The sequence below is a fragment of the Erythrolamprus reginae genome, chromosome Z, assembly GCF_031021105.1.
Source record: "Erythrolamprus reginae isolate rEryReg1 chromosome Z, rEryReg1.hap1, whole genome shotgun sequence".
In the NCBI taxonomy this organism is placed as follows: Eukaryota; Metazoa; Chordata; class Lepidosauria; order Squamata; family Dipsadidae; genus Erythrolamprus; species Erythrolamprus reginae.
The window spans coordinates 120,993,996-121,016,510 of record NC_091963.1 but is presented as its reverse complement, the minus strand read 5'-3'; the positions used below and the strand labels follow the sequence as shown (position 1 = coordinate 121,016,510).

Sequence of the window (22,515 nt, the reverse complement as noted above, 5' to 3'; positions counted from 1 at the left end):
AAATAAATAAAAAGTAAATGCAATGTGATAGACTGGCTGAATACCACCACTGGTTTATACATTTTGCTAACCTCTAATATACTTCAGCATGGCTTGTTAATTTAAAAATATGCAATTAGCTGGATACATATACTAAATAAAACCATAAATAATTATTGATAAATCATTTTCACTAATTTCATGTAACAAACCAAACTGTATATTCTGAGTCAGTGTAAAATATTATTTCTCTTTTTGAATGATCAATTACCTGCAATTTTCTTGGAAACATTTTTCAGAAATCATATACACCACTGCTTCCTTTCTGGAACTAAGAGAGAGAGAGAGACTAGCCTAGTCACCTATCTCAGAGTTTCCCAGCCTTTGTGGTTTTGTGAACTGGGGGGGAGAGAGAGCCATGTGGGTTTCTGCTAAGGTCACATGCATGTGCAACTCTATTTGCACAAATGGTGGGCAAAAGAGCATATATGCACATGCTTACCTGCTGCTTGCCCACTGGTCACAGAAGTGGGGATACCACTTGCATAAATGGAGCATATGTGCATGTACTTGCTATTGTCCCTTGTGCAATCTCTGCGGCTCAGTTCTAAACAGCTTGTGGCCTGCTAGTAGGCCATAGCCATGGGCTAGGAGCAGGAGTAGGCCACCCCCAAATGGGGTTGTGCCATTCCAGTAGCAGAAAAGGAGCATCGCATGCAGCTCCAGCTGACTGGTGGTTGGGCACACACGTCCGAGCGAGATTTGCTTCCTGCGCAGTAAGCCAAATCTCCCATGAGGATGTGGCACCCAGCTCCAGCCACCCGGCCTGTTCCCTGTGCTGCATGCCATCTTCTCGGTATGGTGAGGCAGAAAGAAGAGGGTGATGCTGGGCCCCGTCTCGAGGGAGGGCAGAGAAAAGAGGGCAAAAGAGCAAGCAAGTGGTGGCCTCTTCTTCCTAAAGGTAGGAATGGGGAGGGAAAAAAGTTTAAAGACACCGGATGGGCTGCAAGCGGCACGGGGCGAATTAGTAGGTAGAAGGGGAACCTTTTGGAATGGGGCAAGGGGATGGCCAGAGGTCTCTCACCTTCGATACGTAGATCAGGGTCTGTGGGGGGATGAGGAGGGAAGATCTCTCTCAATGGAGGAGCTCTTCTGCTGACATCACCCTCCGAGCAGCACTAGCAGCAGCCATTTTTTGCTGATTTTCAGGTTTTTTTGGTTTCTGTGCATGCGCAGAAGCAAAAAATGTCAGAAATTGGTGAAATCTCAAGTGCACAAGCATCCTTGGTAGCACTAGAACTTGCAGTCACCCAGTTTCTAGCATGATACCTTAACTATTACACAAAAATGGTTTTCATAGTGGTTATTGCTGACTTTCAAATCTCCTTGGATTTTTTTTTTAGTTTTATCTATGACAGCAGAGTGTTGTTGAAATTAATAAAGATGAACTGATCTAATAATATAAGCAGTAATTATTAGCAGTAACTAATTGCTTTAACTACCAGTAACATAGACTTACCAGGTAGCGCCTGAAACCCCAGTCAAGTACATGACACAATCCAAAAGGTTATATTTTTTCAGCTCTGTTAGAATGCCATACACTGCAATCATAGCCCTCATACCTCCTCCTGATGCTAGGACAGCAATATTGGGGATGTTTTCCTAATGGGATAAAAAAAAGTAGAAGATCATGTATCTTCTGAATTGAAGATAATTCTTTATTAGAAATTCATGGATCTCTCCATCCAGTTTATTGGATAACAGAATATTACAGGTTTGTTCTTGCCTTTACCTAGATTTCTTTTTAAACTTCCTGATCTAGCCAATAATTCTCAAATATTCAGTCCTGGGTCTTGAAAGCTTAGAACTACAATGCCTTAAACATGATCTACGTATTGCCCACAAGATCATATGCTGCAATGTCCTGCTTGTCAAAGACTACTTCAGCTTCAACCACAACAACACAAGAGCACACAACAGATTCAAGCTTAATATTAACCGCTCCAAACTTGACTGTAAAAAATATGACTTTAGTAATCGGGTTGTCGAAGCTTGGAACTCATTATCGGACTCTGTAGTATCATCCCCTAACCCCCAACATTTTACCCTTAGACTATCCACGGTTGACCTGTCCAGATTCCTAAGAGGTCAGTAAGGGATGTACATAAGCGCACTAGAGTGCCTTCCGTCCCCTGTCCTATAGTCTCTCCTATATCTCGTATTTCTTCTCTACTATATCCTCTATAACCTTCATTCTGTATTATTGTGTATTGGACAAAATAAATAAATAAAATAAAAAATATTCAATCAGACAAGGTCAGCAGGAACTTAAAATTGCCATTCTCGAAACTTGTTTTAACAATAATTTAGAAGACATATTTCATAATAACCATGAGCACAAGTGCAGCACTTTTCTATTCTTTATTAAAGCAACTCATTTTTTCTTTCCATTCAAAGTCCAGGAAAGGCGTTACAACTTGCTGAGTTGCTTATATTTAAGAATATAAGTAGGTACTTAAAATGGCCATTCTTGAAATTTGTTTTAACAATAATTTAAAAGAAATACTTCATAATAAGCATGAGCACAAGTGGGGCACTTTTCTATTTTTATTAAAGCAACTCATCTTTTTTTACAGGATACCATAAGACCGTAAAGGGAGAAAAATGCGACACTTTTAAGAACTGCACTAAATTTAAGAGGACTTTTTAAATCAGCTTTTTTCAGGCTCATTAGAAGCTTGGAAAAAGTTGAACTACTTTAATAAATAACAGAGAAGAAAATTACATGTGCAAGACACTTCTTCTAGACGAGTGATAGCTAACCTTTTCCAGACTGAGTGCCCAAAGCACTTGTGTGCCCATGTCAATGTTTGTGCGCCTGAAACCTCAAATACAATGCGTGCACAGCCATTGTGCATGTGCTCCACCCCTGCACATGCACATGTGCTCCCTGAATGTGTCCCATCCCTACACATGCATGCCCTCCCCCCACCCCACCTACCCCCATGGATGTGCATGCACTCCCACATGGGCCATGCCTTACATGCATGCAAGGCCAAAGACCAGCTGGCCAGTGAGAGATGTGCACGTATGCACAGCAGAGCTGAACTGGGGCAACGGCTTGCATAATCACAGAGAGGGCACTGTGTGCCACCCTGAGACATACATGCCATAGGTTGGCCATCACAATTCTAGATCATTGTCAGTGCATCATAGATTTGGATATAGATGTCAGATGTGCTTCCATTCAAAGTCCAGGAAAGAAAAACCCTCCTCCATTTGATAGAGATGAGTACTTTTACTAGACAAGAAGTGATAGCAACAAAAGGAAAGCAAGTTTTAGGCAAAAGGCATGCAAGATGCATATACAAAGGAACCAAAAACCCTCCCAAGTCAATCCCCCCCCCCCGACCATCCATCCAATCCCAATGGCCCAAGGTATCAGATGGGTGTGCCGGCTGTTTGGTCTTCCACATCTGGGCCGCCGAAACTGTCGACCTTGAATAGGCTGTAGACAAGTCCATGATGCCTTATTGTACCAGGCAGACAGTGATGATAACATTCCTCCCTAACAACATTTGAAACTTCAAACAGCTTCATGACAGCTGAGGCAAGCATGTCAAGAAGAGAAGCAGAGGCTGACAGTAGGGACATCTTTTTATAGATATTATTTGATATTTTCATTCAAGGAACTTGTATATTTTGATATTTGCATAATTTGTTTTTAAAGCTAATTAACAACTAACATAGCTTAATATATAATATTTTTTACTAGTGCATAACTGACATTTTTGCCTACCATTCATATATGACCCTCAGCAGTAAAGCAGGCATTTAGATTGGACCATACAAACAAAGCCTGAATTTTAAGGAAATAGTTTGCCAATTTGCATTTTAAGAATGCAGCTGTGTTACCTTCCAAAAGGGTATCACCAATTGGCAACTAGTTTTATCATACTTTTCCATTTAGAAACTAAACTCCTCCCCTCCCCCATTATTTTTCTTAATTAAAGAGATGACCTCTGCCATATTTATACAACTAATGAAATAACTCATATTTTCAGAATATTCTTATCCTACTCCTCAGGTTTTCTTTTTCTGACCCAAGAATCAAAGAATTCTCTTACAAACATAGTTCCCTCTAAGCTGAGCAGTAAGCAATTGCTCACTTAAAAATCATCATCAACTCAGAGTTTTCCAAACCTGCCCAGAAGCCGAGAGGGAAAGAGTGAGAGGAAAGGAGAGAGAGAGAAAGAGAGAGAAACAGATAGAAAAAAGAGAGGAAGGAAAAGAGAAAGAAAAAGAATGGGAGTAAGGAAGAGAGAAAGAAAATCAAAATCTAGTTTGAAACTAGCTCAACTATTTAAGTGGCATTTTGATATTGATAGAGTTGCCCTATTATGAGCTCACTGTTATAGACACACAGTACAGTATTTTATTTTGAAATTCTCTGAGGCAAAATAGGGTGGGTTTTTTGTTTGTTTTTTTGTTTGTTTGTTTGTTTGTTTATTTATTTATTTATTATTTCTGTGCCGCCCAGTCCAGAAGGGACTGCCGCTCAGACACTATACTTTTCTGCCCACCCCCCCCAAAAAAGAGGGAACACTGCTTACAAACCCTATTTTATTATTTTCCCTAGCTCTCTATATTGTTGCCTTTTTATTGTTTATTGCCAAATACATGGTACAGGCTTTATTAAAGTGGAGGCATTTTTTGATACTCTTGGTGAGAGGGAATGAAGGAAAAATCAAAATCTGGAGAAGTGTATGGAGAAATGGGAAAAGCTTATTATCTCTCTCTTGTTATCTACCATTATATAGATTTTTTTCCAACCGGTCCATCTAGGATGGTCTAGGACACATATAGGAGACACAACTTAAATATTGCATAAACCTGGAGAAAGGTAATTCGGTATATACAGTGTTCCCTCGATTTCCGCGGGGGATGTGTTCTGAGACTGCCCGCGAAAGTTGAATTTCCGCGAAGTAGAAATGCGGAAGTAAATACACTATTTTTGGCTATGAACAGTAGCACAAGCCTTCCCTTAAAACTTTAAACCCCTAAATTACAATTTCCAATTCCCTTAACAATCATTTAGATTATTACTCACCATGTTTATTTATCAAAGTTTATTAAAAAAAAATATTTATTAAAGGCAGACAAAAGTTTGGCAATGACATATGACATCATCGAGTGGGGAAAAACGTGGTATAGGGAAAAAACCCGCAAAGTATTTTTTAATTAATATTTTTGAAAAACCGTGGTATAGACTTTCCGCGAAGTTTGAACCCGCGAAAATCGAGGGAACACTGTATTCTAATATCAATTAAACATGGCTTTCAAAGACCTGAGAAACAGGAGGGCTAGAGATACAGAAAGCTTTTAAAATTAAACAACAAATGCTTTAATTTTGATTTCATTAGATGAGAGATCTTTAAAGATTTTGTGGCATTTATTTTGGTTTGTAACTAGTTTTTCTCAGGAAACGTATCTATGAAAACCTACCAAATCACACTGCATCCCAAGCTTAGAAAGAGCGTTTCTCACTTTTTTCTTCCGAGAAGTTATAGCTACTTCTTCACCATCTGAGAGAGATTTTGAAATTCGTACTTTGATTTCCCCCTAACAAATACACATACAAAACAAACATGGGGAAAAATATGTTCAATTTTAGTAGCAAATTGGAGAACAAGGGAAATTAATGTCACATTTTGATACTCAAACAAAATGATTAGCTGGGTCAGAAACCAGCTCTGTACACCGCTCAGAGTCTGCAATGGAGTTGGGCGATTTAAAAGTTCAATAAATTAAATTAAATTAAATCAAATTATTGCTATAAAGATGATGTTTCCCCAGTCTACACATAAAATCATTTCAAATAACATTGCATTAAACTTACATTAAAGTGTCATTTGTCCAGAATGGTATACAAGGATTGGATGCTATACTTTCTATTTAGATTCCCTCACACTAAAGACAATTAATAGCTCATTCTTTCCAAAGCAATTCAGACAAGAGACTTATGTGCATCAATATTTTATTTTTATATCATTTTCACCAATTTGGAGATAAATACTGATAGTATGAATTACACCAAAGACACAAACTTAGATTTAACAGACACCCTTCCCTTTCATGATCCATTATATTAAATTTTTTATGATATTGGGGAAGAAGGAAATATCTGAATTCATTACTGCATCATGTAGACGAGTGGTTCCCAATCATTTTGGGGGCAAACCCCAACTAAGCATCTCTAAAATCCTGATCCCCCTCCCCCTGGAATATACAATTCATACTATTCAAAAAGTGAACTCCTGCTCACCCAGAGGAAGCCTAAAAGGCCTTTCACTTGGTTTAAACGATATTCTAATTGCCCCATTAAAAATCAAATTGACCCCATTAAAAATTCAATTGTTCTCCTGTGAGGCATGGGCCCCACATTGGGAACCACTGGTTTAGATCAAACTTAGTGATTTCATCTTAAAATGCAATGGCATTTTTTTAAAATAATAAAAACAGCTGTGTTTTTAATTTTTCTGATATGTGAAAATAGAGGCAGCTACATTACCTTTCCAGCCACATTTGTTTCCATTTTGTATTTCAGGCTTCTTTGTAAGAAACACAGAGTCAGTAGTAACGTTCAGATTTTATAAATTCTGGCAATCAATAAAAATTCTTCCATTCACAGAAAGACCACAAAATTTTGCAGTACTGAATGGTAGGTGAGAACTCTCCGTTCCTGAAAGCACAGAACTATATGTTGTCCCAGAATAGGCTGGAATCTGCTGATCAGTAATATGATCCCTCCAACATTCTTCTTTGTGTTCCTCCTAGTTTCCTAACTGCTGCACTTGATGACTCACTCTATTCTACAAGAGGTCAGTTAACCTCGTATTTACAAGGGAATTAAGGCATAGATAGGACTAGTTTTAGAAAGCCAAGAGTAATTTATTTGGTTAATATATTCATAGGGAATAAAATACATTGTCCTAACAGCCCCCTTTTACTCCTTCTTTCTCTGTCTCTCTTTTTATTTTACTGTGAAGCTTCAGATTTGGGGAAATAAAAGAGCTCTTGGATTGATGGCTTATTTTTAAGCAAGGTGGCTGCGTATTTTCCTTCCTTAAAAGACACCCTTCTGCTCTTTGATGGATGTGTTGCTTCAGTAACTTGACCTTTTTCAAATTCATGCTTTATAGAAAGAAATGACAACCTGATGTCTCAAGTGACATGTACTATACCTAACTAATCCCTACTATGTAGCACTTGGAACACTTTTAAAGCACAGTTGCTGAAAAACAGTTCACTGTTTGCAGAAAATAAGGGGATGGTTGTTTGAATACTGAATTTACAGAGCCACACCTCAAGAATTCTAATGAGTCACTTCAGAAGGGATCTAGAGGTGGAAAATATTTTAAGATCATGCATAAACACCCCTTATAGTTTTTTTGATATGTGATACTTCACAACCATCTAGTATATGCTGCATCTTATATAGCTTCAAACAGAAGAAAATTGTCTAATTAATAACCTGTAAATTAAAAATGAAATAAATATTTTAGAAAGCATGCAAATAGGATTATTCAGACTTTACTTAGGAGTTTCACAATATTTATTTCCAAGGTTAGAATGGCTATGTACAAGCTGAGGCATTCAAAATAAATCTACACCTTAACGTGAGATTTGTTTGTAAATCTTAAAATTCACACTGGGCTGTATATTGTTTCATTTGGCCACATTTTTGAATTTGAAACATTATAGAAATATTACTTTTAAATATTTAGAAAGCAAATAATATCTGAACTATGTCTGACATTCATGAAACATCCTGATGTCCCAAATATCAGTCTGAGCCAACTTTTCCTCGTAAGAAAGAATTAGAGAACTTTGCAAATAAAGGAAAGTGGAAGTGATGTGCTGGTGCCTGGAGGCTGTTGGGATCTGGATGAGCGTCAACAGGCTCAGACTCAACCCTGACAAGATGGAGTGGCTGTGGGTTTTGCCTCCCAAAGACAATTCCATCTGACCATCCATTACCCTGGGCGGGGGGAATTATTAACTGCCTCGGAGAGGGTCCGCAACTTGGGCGTCCTCCTCGGTCCACAGCTGACATTAGAACACCACCTTTCAGCTGTGGCAAGGGGGGTGTTCACCTAGTACGTCCGTTGTGGCCCTATTTGGACTGGGAGTCTCTGCTCACAGTCACTCATGCCTTCATCACCTCAAGGCTCAAACACTGTAATGCTCTCTACATGGGGCTACCTTTGAAAAGTGTTCGGAAACTCCAGATCATGCAGAATGTGGCTGCGAGAGCAATTATGGGCATCCCTCGATATGCCCATATTACATCAACATTCCACAGCCTGCACTGTCTGCCACTCAGTTTCCGGTCACAATTCAAAGTGTTGGTTATGACCTATAAAGCCCTACATGGCATCGGACCAGAATACCTTCGAGACCGCCTTCTGCCGCACGAATCCCAGTGACCAATTATGTCCCACAGAGTTGGCCTTCTCCAGATTCTATCGACAAAACAATGTCATTTGGCAGGACCCAGGGGCAATGTTCCCTCTAATTTTTTTTCTATGTGGGCGGAAAAGTATAGTGTCTGAGCGGCAGTCCCTTTGGGGCTAGGCGGCATAGAAGTATAAATAATAAATAAATAAATAAATAAATAAATAAATAAATAAGAAAAAAATTCCCTTCTTTTTTATTAAAAGAAATTAATAATAAAACAAAAACAAAATCTATTACTATTATTACTATCTTCTCCTCTTTTTCCATCCCTGTCTCCTCCCCCCTTGTGTATGTGTGTGTGTGTGTATGTGTGTGTGTGTGAACTCTTGAACCATTTCCAATAACAGGTGAGCTATTGGAAATGGTTCAAGAGTTCACACACACACACACACACACACACACACACAAACGGCTGGTGTTTTTTTCTCTGTTATTATTTGGGTGCTTTTTACCATATGCTTTAAATCAAGAGTCATTTCTCTCTCTCTCTCTCTCTCTCTCTTTTTCTCTCTCCCCCTCTTTCTCTCTCTCTCTTTTTCTCACTTTCTCTCTCCCTCACTTTCTATCTCTCTCCCCCTCTTGCTCTCTCTCTTTCTCTCTCTTGTTTTCTTTCTCTCTCTCTTGCTTTCTTTCTCTTCTCTCTCTTGCTATCTCTCTCTCCCCCCCTTTCTCTCTCTCTTTCTCTTTCTCACTTACTTTCTCTCTCCCTCTCTCTCTCTCTCTGTCAGTGAGGGGGCTGCAAGAGTGCTTTCTCCGAGCGCGGATGAGGAGGAGGAGGAGGAGAATCCACAGCCACTGCCACAGGAGAAGTCGCGCTCCAAGGCACGAGGGGGTGGAGGAGGAGAGGGGGCGGATCAGGTGGGTGGGGGGCAGGGCCGAGAGGCCTGGGGCACGAGGGGGCCGGAGGCACCATGGGGAAGCAGAGGTGGCCGTGGCTCCCTTTCCTTCTACTGCTGGCGCCTCCCCGCCTCTGCACCCCCCCCACGGAGAATGGGGAGTGGGCGCCCGTGGAAAAGGGTGGGGGGTATTTTGGGGTGCGCACAGGCGCAGCTTATGGGAAATGCTACCCAGGGGAAGAGCCTTCTCTGTGACAGCCTCGGCCCTCTGGAACCAACTCCCCCCAGAGATTAGGACTGCCCCCACCCTCCTTGCCTTCCGTAAACTACTGAAAACCTACCTATGTTGCCAGGCATGGGGTAATTTATTCCCCCCAGCTGTCCCGCTTTATGTATGGTATGTTGAGTTGTATGATTGTTCTTAATAAGGGTTTCTTAATTGTTCTGCTTTTTTTTCATAAACTTTATTGACATACACACAAACACACATTTAACATAGAGTTGGGGTTGCAATTACCCCTCTTATTCTAGAAGTCAGATTACTATACAGAAAAAAGAATACATTATTAATACCTTAAATCAACATATTAATTTGAGTGAAAAGAAGACATTTTGTTTAACCTTATTTTAAAAAACCTTCATATATAAACAAGATAAAAACTCAAAATTTAAATCATAACAGTTCTTCTACAATTCTCGCCTAATATTAACTTTTACTTCTTCTTCTTCTTATCTATCCATATATACACTTTATTCCAAATCACATAAAATTCTGATTCTTCTTGGTTATTTAACCGTCTTGTCATCATATCTATTTCAGCATAATCTAATATTTTCTTAATAACCTCTTCCTCTTTGGGAATACCTTCCCCTTTCCAATTTTGCACATATACTATCCTGGCCGCTGTCGTGATATGAATAACTAAATGTAAAATTGTTCTGCTTTTTAACATTGGATTTGTAGAATGTATTGTTTGTTGGGAGCCACTCCAAGTCCTCGGAGAGGGGGGGCATACAAATCTAATAAGTAAATAAGTAAGTAAGTAAGTAAGTAAGTAAGTAAGTAAGCAAGCAAGTACGTGAGTAAGTGAGTAAGTAAGTAAATAAGTAAATAAGTAAATAAATAAATAAATAAATAAATAAATAAATAAATAAATAAATAAATAGGACAAAGGAAAAAAAGACAAAAATGAAAGGGAAAGGGGAAAATGACTGAAAGTAAAAGATATCAATAAGTAAAAATAATGTTTTAATGGCACATTGGATTAGGAACAGACACATTCACATAGGATATGAACCAATGCCTCCAAGCCTAAATATGACAGCATATTTAAGTAATATTTTATCTTCATCATTTGCACCATATTACTTCAATACTGAAATAATTCAAATATGTACTATTTCTAAATGTAGAAAGACACTTAAAAATGAGAAAACCTCCCATTCTCCAAGCTGGATGGAAGTAACCTCCAAGTATGGGTTAAAACCACCCTATGACCAATGAGGTCAAGGCCATAACTTGCTTGGAGCACCAACATTGCATGTGCCAACGTAGCGCAGTTCCATTTCTGCTACTGGAACGATGTCCTCCTCCCTAGAGGGTGGAGCCTACCCCTGCCTTTATCTCTCTTGATATGTCGTCAGACATCTAATTGGCAAGGAACTTTGCAAGGCCAAACAGGACACAGAGTCAGAACAGAGCTGCTGAGTTACACTGACCAGAATTGAACCAAGTTGCTTCCTGCAATGAGTTTGTTTGTTTGTTTGTTTGTTTGTTTGTTTGTTTGTTTGGTTGGTTGGTTGGTTGGTTGGTTGGTTGGTTGGTTGGTTGGTTGGTTGGTTGGTTGGTTGGTCGATTGCTTGATTGCTTGACTGATTGACTGATTGATTGATTTTTTTATGCTGCCCTTCTCCTTAGACTCAGTATGGCTTACAACATGTTAGTGAGTCGGAGTTCAACTCCTAGATCCCTCCTTTGTGGGGTCCCTCAGGGGTTAGTTCTCTCCCCCCTGCTGTTCAATATCTACATGAAACCACTGGCTGAAATCAAACTACCATGAGAATGCTGATGATACTCAGCTATACATCTCCAGCCCATGTCAACTCAGCAAAGCAGTAGAAGTGATGTGCTGGTGTCTGGAGACTGTTAGGCTTGGGATGTGTTAACAGACTCAACCCCAACAAGATGGAGTGGCTGTGGATTCTGCCTCCCAAGGACAATCCCATCTGTCCATCCATTACCCTGGGGAGAAACTTTTGCACCCATCAGAGAAGGTTGGCAAGTTGGGTGTCCTCCTTGAACCACAGCTGAACTTAGAACACCATTCTAAGCTATGGCGAGGGGGACATTAGCCCAGGTTCCCCTGGTGTACCAGTTGAGGCCCTATTTTGACTGGAAGTCTCTCTTCACAGTCACTCATGCCCTTATCATCTCAATACTCTCTACATGAGGCTACATTTGAAGAACATTTGGAAACTTCAGGTGGTGCAAAATGCAGCCGCCCAAGCAGTCACGGGTCCTCCGAGATACACTTATGTTTCTCAAGCATTACGCAAGCTGCATTGGCTGCCGATTATTGTCCGAACGCAATTCAAAGTATTGGATATGATCTATAAAGCCCTACATGGCACTGGACCAAATTATTTACGGGACTGTCTTCTGCCTCGCATATCTCAGCGGCCGATCATGTCCCACAGAGTTGGCCTTCTCTAGGTCCCGTTAGTTAGATAATGTCACCTGATGGGGCCTAGGAGAAGAGCCTTTTCTATGGTGGCCCCAGCCCCATGGAATTAACTCCCTCCAAAGATTCATACTGCCCCCAACTTCCTCACCTTCCATAAGACCTTAAAGACCCACCCTTGCTGACAGCCCTATATATATGATTGGATGAATGTGAATGACTTGTTTTAAGAAATTGGGGTTTTAGGATGTTTTTAGATTTAGATTTCTAGATATTATACTTTTTTTCTTGATGTGAGCCGACCTGACTGAGGAGAAGGGCAGCATAGAAATCAAATAAGTAAGTAAGTAAGTAAGTAAGTAAGTAAGTAAGTAAGTAAGTAAGTAAGTAAACAAACAAACAAACAAACAAACACACATAAAAAGAAAGAAAGAAACGTGTTTTCAGAATACAGAAAACAGAATTAAAATGGACTTTATAAAACTTCTCCCTGCTCAAGCATAAGATCCTATACCATTCTGAAATAATAAGTGTTCAATCTCTCAACTATTAACTGGCAAACTCTATTCTCGAGCTGTAACACTGCTGATGACCTCTACAACACATTCTTGCTTGAAGTCAAAAGAACTACTAGACTACACCTACCACTATTAACTTCCATCACCAAGAAAAACAAACTATTCATATCAATAAGGAAATTACAATCCCCCCACAAAATCCCCTTGGTGGAAAAATAAAACAGGCTATGTAGCCAAATAAAGACAGAATGCTTTAAGTACCGCGGCAAATGTCCTGCACATCAAATCCAACCACACCTTCTACAACTTTGTAAATAACAAACTCAAGGACTCAAGACCCATCCCATCACTAAAAGGGTCCAACAACAAAGAATGCTACACAAATCAATCAAAGCTAATCTCTTCAACACATTCTTTGGCTCAGTCTTTCTAAACAGCAATGGCTCATCCCCCAAACTCCTTAATCGCACCACAAACACTCACAACAAATTAACACAAATATTTCTTCTTCACTGAAGACAATTTTGCAAATGCACTACGTGACCCAAAACCTTCCCTATCATTTGGGCCTGTGGTCTATGAGCATCCTTCCTAAAAAAAAAAAAAAGCCTTCCAAAGCCATAGGTGAACCTCTTAGCATAATATTTGAAAGATCATTCAAAGATCATTCCCATCTTCAAAAAAGGAGATTCCAGTCTAGTTGAAAACTACAGACCAATTTCTCTATGCTGCTTCACATGCAAAGCCATGGAATTAATCATAAACCAATCAGTTACCAGTCATCTAGAAACTAACAATCTACTTTCTGACAAACAATCTGGTTTCAGGAAAAAATTATCTTGTAACCTTCAACTCCTTCAGTGAAAAAACATATAGACAGCATATCTCGATCAGGGCAAATCAATGGATACAATTTACATAGATTTCTGTAAAGCCTTCAACTCATATTGCAAATGACCTTTGCAACCATATTACAAGCAACTATGTTTTCCTGGCCAATGATGTAAAACTCTTCAACACCACCAACAACACAGCTACCCTCCAAAAAGACCTTTGTATCAGAATGGTCAAACATCTGGCAACTTCAAATCTCAGCCAACAAATGCTCTGTCCTATACATTTGCAAAAAGAATCTGAACACCAAATACAACCTGGATAAACAAGACCTTACAGACAATCCTCATTCTGTAAAAAAAACCTTGGAATACTTATATCAAATGACCTAAGTGCCAAAGCCCATTGCAACAACATTGCAAAAGAGGCTTCAAGAGTTGTTAACCCAATCCTACATAGCTTCTTATCCGGTAAGAATAGAATAGAAGCAAATAGAAGAGAAGAGAATATTATTGGCCAAGTGTGATTGGACACACAAGGAATTTGTCTTGGTGCATATGCTCTCAGTGTACATAAAAGAAAAAGATACAGTCATAAGTGGGAGGGAAAGGATGATAGGAATGATGAGAAAAACTAGTAGAATAGAAGTGCAGATTTAGTAAAAAGTCTGACAGTGTTGAGGAAATTATTTGTTTAGAGTGATGGCATTCAGGGAAAACCTGTTCTTGTGTCTAGTTGTCTTGGTATGCAGTGCTCTGTAGCGACGTTTTGAGGGTAGGAGTTGAAACAGTTTATGTCCAGGATGCAAGGGGTCAGTAAATATTTCCCCCACCCTCTTTTTGACTCATGCAGTATACACGTCCTCAATGGAAGGCAGGTTGGCAGCAATTGGTTTTTTTTGCAGTTCTGATTATCCTCTGAAGTCTGTGTCGGTCTTGTTGGGTTGCAGCACCAAACCAGACAGTTATAGAGGTGCAGATGACAGACTAAATGATTCCTTTGTAGAACTGTATCAGCAGCTCCTTAGGCAGTTTGAGCTTCCTGAGCTGGCGCAGAAAGAATATTCTTTGTTGTGCTTTTCTGATGATGTTTTTGATGTTAGGTGACCATTTAGGTCTTGAGATATGATAGAACCTAGAAATTTGAAGGTCTCTACTGTTGATACTGTGTTGTCTAGTATTGTGAGAGGTGGAAGGGTGGAAGGGTTTCTCCTAAAGTCTACCACCATTTCTACGGTTTTGAGTGTGCTCAGTTCTAAATTGTTCTGGTCACACCACAAGGATAGTTGTTCAACTTCCTGTCTGTATGCAGATTCAACATTGTCTTGAATCAGTCCAATCACTGTTGTATCATCTGCAAACTTCAGTAGTTTAACAGATGGATCGTTTGAGATGCAGTCATTAGTTTATAGAGAGAAGAGAAGTGGTGAGAGTACACAGCCTTGGGGAGCACCTGTGCTAATTGTACATGTATCTGATGTGATTTTTCCTAGCTTCACCAGCTGCTTCCTGTCTGTTAGGAAGCTTGTGATCCACTTACAAGTGTGTTCAAGTACCACTAGCTGATTTAGTTTGGTTAAGAGAATGTCCGGTATGCTGGTATTAAATCTTGAACTGAAGTCTACAAAGAGGACCCTAGCGTAGGTCATTGGAGATTCAAGATGTTGAAGGATGTAGTGTAGAGCCATATTGACAGCATCATCTGTTGATCTATTTGCTTGATATGCAAACTGCAGGGGGTCTAACAGTGGACCCGTGATGGTTTTCAAGTGGAACATCACTAGCCTTTCAAAGGTTTTCATAACTACAGATGTTAGAGCAACTGGTCAGTGGTCATTCAGTTCCTTCATGGAGGGCTTCTTCGGCACTGGGATGATAGTCGAGCATTTGAAGCAGGAAGGAACATAGCACAACTCTAGTGATTTGTTGAATATTTGGGTGAAGATGGGGGCCAATTGGTCAGCACAGACCTTTAAGCAAGAAGGAGTTATCTTGTCTTATAATATCACTCTACTAACCAAAGCATACAAAACGTTCACCAGACCAATCTTTTAATACAGCTCATCTGTCTGAAGCCCACACCACATTTTGGACATAAATACATTAGAAAGCGTCCAGAGATAATTTATGAGAAGAGTCCTCCACTCCTCTACTTGCAACAGAATACTCAGCCAGGCTTAAAACCCTTAGAAAGCTTGGAGCTTCATTCCCTTAAACATGAACAAATCATAGCCCATAAAATCATCTGCTACAATGTCCTTCCTGTCAACGATCACTTCAGCTTCAACCACAACAATACACAAGCACATAACAGATACAAATTCAAAGTAAACCGCTCCAAACTCAACTGTAGAAAATATGACTTCAGCATCTGAATTGTTAATGCATGGAACTCACTACTGGACTCTTTTGTTTCATCACCAGACCCTCTAAACTTTAGACTATTCACTACTGATCTCACCTGATTCCTAAGAGGTCAGAAAGGGGCGTGCATAAGTGCACCAGCATGCCTACCATCCCTGTCCTAAATTTCTCTCTTATTAGTACCAATATCATATATACAAACAGTGTTATTTCTTTGTATGTACTTGACAAATAAATAAATAAAAATAAACAAAAAATATATACATACAAACATACATACATGTGTGCATATGTACATACATGCCTACATACAAGCTGAGAAGTGATCTGATCATCACTGAAGGATAGATGTGGATCAGGAAAATTTTTATTTAAAAAGCAAAAAAAAAAAAATCATTTCTGAATATCCTGATCTGCACCAAAACATTTATAACACTATGGGATTATGAAATTTTATTGCTATGTTTTCTGACTACTTTGAAGAAAGCTTCCTTCACCTCTCTGTTTCTTAAGCTGTAGATAAGAGGGTTGAGCATGGGAGTCAGGACAGTATAGAATATAGAAAAGATTTTGTGTAACTCTTTTAGTGTTTCAGTTTCTGGAACTATATAGACAAGAAATATTGACCCATAGAAAAGTGTCACTACAATCAGATGGGATGAACATGTGGAAAAGGCTTTTTGTTGGGCTGTTTTTGAATTAATTTGCAAGACATTATGAAGAATACAGATATAAGAGGCCACTGTTATGAGAAAGGGTGGCCCTGTTCCCATAATGCCTAAAATAAATGTAGCAAGCTTTACTAAGCTTGTATTGCTGCACGAAATATTTGCTACTGGATAAATATCACAAAAGAAATGATCAACTTCATTTGGTCCACAGAAGGTAAGTTCCAGCAGAAAAGAAGTTATAATAGTGTTGGTCAAAAGGCCACTCATCCAAGATGTGAGGGCCAGTTGGAAGCAGAGCCTACCGTTCATGAGAATGTTGTAATGTAGTGGTTTACATATTGCTAAATATCGATCATAAGACATCATTGCTAAAAGATAGCATTCAGTGGCTGCAAAAAATCCAAAGAAATAATATTGTATGATGCATCCATAGACTGATATAGATTGATCCCCAGTTATAAAACTAGCTAGCATCCTGGGCAGGATCGTTGAAATGTAACAGGTTTCCAAGCAAGACAAATTAACAAGAAAAAAATACATGGGGGTATGAAGATGCTGGTCAATCACAACCAGTGAAACAATTAGGAGATTTCCAGCAATGGACAAAGTATAAACAGGAAGAAATAATATGAAGAGGATTATTCGCAATTCAAGAAGATTGCCAAATCCTAGAAGGATAAATTCTGTAGTAGTTGATTGATTTCCCTCTTGCTGGTGAAAAGTAGAGCGATTCTGAAATAAAAATAAAAGATGATATTAATCTCAGTGAACAAAATTCTATTCTTCCTTTTTTCCTTAAGAATAGGATCTAATATTTTCTCTGAAAACATTTTGGATGTTTTGTTTATTATTCTCAATTGTTTCCATTAAATAATGGAGATTGGGTATCATATATCTGAACAGCCTAGAATGTTTTTATATTTTTTTAATAGATTCTCTCCTTTTAAAGATATATTGAATTGTTTTTAGAGCCCTGCCAACCAGAATGAGTTAGACAACAAATTGGCAAGGGGGAGCAATCACATACTTATCTTAAGTATGTCACATGCTTTGGATTTTCGCAACATGAGGTCTCCAATACATTTTTGTGTTTTGCAGGAAATTTCTGTTCAATTGAGGAGACTGTTTCTGCAAAAAAAATAAATCAGTAGAATTTCTCATCTATTTTCTTGGAAATTGGAAGGCAACTTGGCTCAAAGTTAGGGACTGTAAAAGACAGTAGTAGGGATACTGTGCCTCCCTTCTTTCCCAAAGACTAGAGCTATTCTTTGAAGACTAAATTACCTTTAAAGTTAAACAGTAAGTTCAGCTTCAAACTAGGAAAGTTCCATTCTTCTATCACAATCAGCCTTGCACTAAATGGAAACAATCAATTATAGCCCATTTTACAATTTATACACCTATACAACTGCATTGTCTGGGAAAGGACTTTGAGTAATGACTTTTCTCCCCCATAAGATAAGCTTTTCAGTGAAAAGGACCCGGTGTAGTTTTAGACAAGTGAGATTGCTGTTTCCAGTGAGAAAACAAGAGAATCACTTTAAGCATTATGGCACAACACACACACACACTGATTAAATATTTATAAGGTCAGATATTTATGTGACTGTTATTTAATGTGTTACAAAATAAAGTTAAAACTTGTTCATTCCTCCCAGTTTGAAACATTAATTTGTAATAATAAACATTTCAAAAACTGTAAAAGAATGAAATCACTTGCTGTTCCTTTATTCTGCCTCTTTTCATCAATTGCATAATCCATGAAAGCAAACTGCTCCTTTTTCTCCTTCTATCCTCTCTAGCACACAACCAAATATATCACAAGAGACATTCCTTTGTACAAATGTGTTACTGTATGATCACAATTGCATATTTGAAACTATTGGTATACATCTAGATTCTAGAATCCTACAGGGTGAAAATAAGATAGGGTTATATCAGGAGGGAAGAAGATAACCAAAATATAGTTAGGTAACCATTTCGTCACCAATCTTTCTTCACTAAAATCACCTTTTGAAGAAAACCTATACTGACATTTTAAAATCTTGCTTGTTTTGTGTATTACTTCCTAGTTCCATACACCTTGAAGTCAATCCCAGTTTATCCAGTATCATTGTCTTCCAGCTATTCATTGCTGTAAATAAATCAAACAAAAAACCAAATCTATCTATTTCTGTTTATGGATTTCTAAAAAATTATGACAGATATCCTTTGGATTTTTATGAAATGTATGTGTCTGATCTTCTTTCAAAACTTTCTTCCTAGTGGGTTTTATTATGCATCAATCAATTCTATAAATTAAAATTGTTTCATTTAAGAATACATTTTCTTCTGTCCTTTTGCTGCCAATCATTAAAAGATTATTTTAAGATAGAAAAGAAGCATATACAGAATTTGTATATTTGAATTTGAAACACATACCCTTCTATCATTGTTTCTACTTCCCAACAAAAACAAATATATATTTTCAAAAATGGGTTATTTTGCCAGATTTTATCCTCAGATTCTGATCCTATATTAGGCTCTAATATTTTTCACTTTAAGACAAAGCTATATGCATCATTGTCCAAAGATGTGCAAAATAAAGAATTCTCATCAAAATTGGGACTTAGAGGGAAAGTATCTTCTCTTATTGATGATCCTCTATCCTGGAACAGTAGCTTTCCTTCTGACAGTTTCGTATGAGAGTACTGCATTACATAGAATAGAATAGAATAGAATAGAATAGAATAGAATAGAATAGAATAGAATTCTTTATTGGCCAAGTGTGATTGGACATACAAGGAATTTGTCTTTGGTGCATATGCTCTTAGTGTACGTAAAAGAAAATATACATTTGTCAAGAATCATGATTATCATAGGGGTGAAATACTGATTTGACCAGGTTCTAACTTCTAACTTTTTGCACCTGAATAACAAGAATGCAATTTCCTATAAATAGGTGCTAAGTAATACAAGCACATTAATTTATGGTTAGAATACAAAATGCTATTTTAACCGTTCTAAAATTTGGGGGAGGAGAGATTTATCTTTTTTATTTTATTCTTAAAAGGGAAATGCATAAATTTATTTATTTAGATTAGCTCTTTATTTAAAAAGAAATCAAAATTTGACTTACAGAATTAGAATTTGAGAAGTCTCCAGATTTCAAAAATTTTACAAGCTATCCTTAAGATAATAGCTTCATTTAAAAAAAAAAACCAATGTATTAAAAGTTTTATTCTTGCATGTGAATTCAGGGAAGATATATCGTGTAAGCCATTAAAATTACAAAGGTGGAGATGTTTGTTTTGCTAGTCAGTGACCGAAATAAAACAACTGCCTGCCTGCAGAAGATATAATAAATAAATAACTTGTAATGTAATAGTTGGTTTTACTTCTCTGCTTTTAACATACATGTTATGTTCTGGATTTTCATTTTGCATAATTTTACTTTATCTCTATAATACTTAGAAAATCTACTTTTATAAAAGTTCATTAAAATAAGTGATAAATGTATTGAATTAAGTAAAAAATGTTCACAGAGTACTCAGATTTACAGAGAATATTCTGCTCTTTAGCTATTACAAAAATAATAGCAATATTTTATCCAACTATTGTTTAATTGCCTATTATCTATTAATTTAACATTTACCTCCTCATAAAAGTCAAACTATATAAATAAAATAGATTCTGCTTTGAATACATGACACAGAATACCATGAAAATGTAAAGATTTACCTCTGAATTGCTTAGATTCCTAGCTGGTATCTCGGCCGTGTTCCATTGATGTTCCATTCCAAAGATATGTTTTGTATCTTTTAAGTCCAAATTTCTGTTTTAAATGGTCCCAAAATCTCTCTTAGTTTACCTTTCATGCAGCATATGAACATACTTAAACATTCAATGGTTATGTGCACCTAATTCTCTAGAATATCTGAAATTGCTTCAAAATAAAAGTTTATAATTAATTTTCTGTGTTAGTTAACAAAAAACATAGCAGAGTTTAATTATCTTTGAAGTCGAGATAGGGCAGAGAGTGAAAAAAATCTGGACCCTGATATCTCATTCTCAATGGATAATTCTTGAATGAATATTTTTGTAATAACTTCAATTATTATACATCTGTGGCAATGATAAAACAATGCTTGCTCAACATAAGTCCATGCTTAAATTCTTCTCACACTGTAAATCAACCTTTTGTAGTTAATTACTTCAACACTGAAGTAATCCAGTAACAAACTATCTCTAAAAGTTCTAAATGTTTGATATTGAAAATTCCTTCCACCTTCTAATAATTTAAAGCATATGAAATTAGTTGGTCTATGTGAGTTAAAGAGAAATTTCTTTCATAATTAGATTCTCATCTCCTGATAAATTAGTTGGGTACGAAAATGTCAAGTTTGCAAGAAATCTGGGAGTTCTGCCAAACAACTCAAACTATTTTTAGTCTATTGAAATTCATGCAGTGGAAGATATTACAAATCAAACAAGAGAAACAAAGCAATGTTCAAACCAGAAAAATTGCATGTCCACTTATTATTATTATGGCATGACCCCTGCATAATTAGGTATTGGTTCATGTCAAACAGACAACAAATGGTCAAAATAGGGAATGCCCTATGAAATTCTTTACCTGTTAACAGTAGTTCTAGGTTCATCACCCTTTATAATCTACACAAATGACCTTTGTAAATATTATTATTATTATTATTATTATTATTATTATTATTATTATTATTATTAATTAGACTTGTATGCCGCCCCTCTCCGAGGACCCGGAGCGGCTCACAACATGCAATACAAAACAATGTGTATACAAATCTAATAAAAACAGTAAGCTAAAAATCCCTTTATGTTAAAAAATCAGTCAGTCTACTCAATCACATCCACACATAACATTTAATGGTCAGAGAAGAAGGTAGCTGTCCCATGCCTGGAGACATAGATTGGTCTTTAGGGTCTTGTGAAAAGTGAGGTGGGTGGAGGCAGTGTGAATCTCTGGAGGGAGCTGATTCCAGAGGGCTGGGGCTGCCACAAAGAAGGCTCTTCACTAGGCCCTGCCAGATGGCATTGTCTGGTTGATAAGACCTGAAGAAAGCCAACTCTGTGGGACCTTATCGGCCACCGGGATTTGTGTGGCAGAAGGCAGTCCCGTAAGTAATCTGGTCTGATGCCATGTAGGGCTTTATAGGTCATCACCAACACTTTGAATTGTGTCTGGAAACCAATTGGCAGCCAATGCAGTCCACAGAGTGTTGGAGAAATGTGGGTATATCTAGGGAGACCCATGACACCTCACGCGGCCTCATTCTGCACAATTTGAAATTTCTGAACACACTTCAAAGGTAGCCCCATGTAGAGAGTGTTGCAGTAGTCGAACCTACAGGTGATAAGGGCATGAGTGACTGTGAGCAAGGACTCCCTGCCCAAATAGGGCTGCAACTGGTGCACCAGGTGAACCTGGGCAAACACCCCCCTCGCCACACCTGAAAGATGGTGTTCTAACATCAGCTGTGGATTGTGCCTCATTCTGCACAATTTGAAATTTCTGAACACACTTCAAAGGTAGCCCCATGTAGAGAGTGTTGCAGTAGTCGAACCTACAGGTGATAAGGGCATGAGTGACTGTGAGCAAGGACTCCCTGCCCAAATAGGGCTGCAACTGGTGCACCAGGTGAACCTGGGCAAACACCCCCCTCGCCACACCTGAAAGATGGTGTTCTAACATCAGCTGTGGATTGGGGAGGATGCTCAAGTTGTGGACCCTCTCTGAGGGGGTCAATAATTCCCCCCTCCCAGGGTAAAGGACAGACAGATGGGATTGTCCGTGGGAGGCAAAACCCACAGCCACTCCGTCTTGTCAGGGTTGAGTTTGAGTTTGAGTCTGTTGGTACCTATCCAGATGCTAACAGCACTGGAACATCACTTCCATTGCTTCACCAAGTGGACATGGGGTGGAGATGACCACTACACTGTCATAGAGCTATACCCAACCAAAGAAGATAACCCCCTAGAAACATATGGGTTAACATAAAAGAAAAAAGTGCAGCACAACCATAGGAGTATACTACAGGCCACCAAACCAAACTGATACAATGGACAACCTCTTTACAAGCCAACTAACAGAAATA

General features: G+C 38.2%; 2 protein-coding genes across 5 annotated transcripts in view; both read right to left on the bottom strand.

Moving 5' to 3' along the window:
* Window positions 1-7,024, bottom strand: part of LOC139153516 (cytosolic phospholipase A2 gamma-like) — a 42,805-nt gene extending 35,781 nt beyond the window's left edge. For all 4 annotated transcript variants that reach the window (XM_070727542.1, XM_070727541.1, XM_070727539.1 and 1 more), the window contains exons 1-3: window positions 6,551-7,024; window positions 5,485-5,601; window positions 1,499-1,641 (exon numbers count right to left, since the gene is read on the bottom strand). In XM_070727542.1, coding sequence (XP_070583643.1) covers window positions 1,499-1,641; window positions 5,485-5,601; window positions 6,551-6,574 — 284 coding nt within the window. In that variant the 5' untranslated portion in view covers window positions 6,575-7,024. The remainder of the gene's footprint in view (window positions 1-1,498; window positions 1,642-5,484; window positions 5,602-6,550) is intronic.
* Window positions 7,025-16,174: 9,150 nt separating this feature from the next.
* Window positions 16,175-20,179, bottom strand: LOC139153904 (olfactory receptor 10A7-like). Its single transcript, XM_070728324.1, has 2 exons — window positions 20,123-20,179; window positions 16,175-17,134 (listed from the first exon to the last, which is right to left on the bottom strand). Exons 1-2 carry the CDS (start codon window positions 20,177-20,179, stop codon window positions 16,175-16,177), a joined length of 1,017 nt encoding a protein of 338 aa, XP_070584425.1.
* Between the last annotated feature and the right edge of the window lie 2,336 nt (window positions 20,180-22,515).

Bases quoted from the DNA above. Each gene is read 5' to 3' on its own strand.
- LOC139153904 (XM_070728324.1), bottom strand. From the start codon at position 20,179: ATGGAACATCAATGGAACACGGCCGAGATACCAGCTAGGAATCTAAGC. The intron at 17,135-20,122 runs GTAAATCTTTAC...TTTTTATTTCAG, and splicing joins GGAATCTAAGCAATTCAGAG to AATCGCTCTACTTTTCACCA.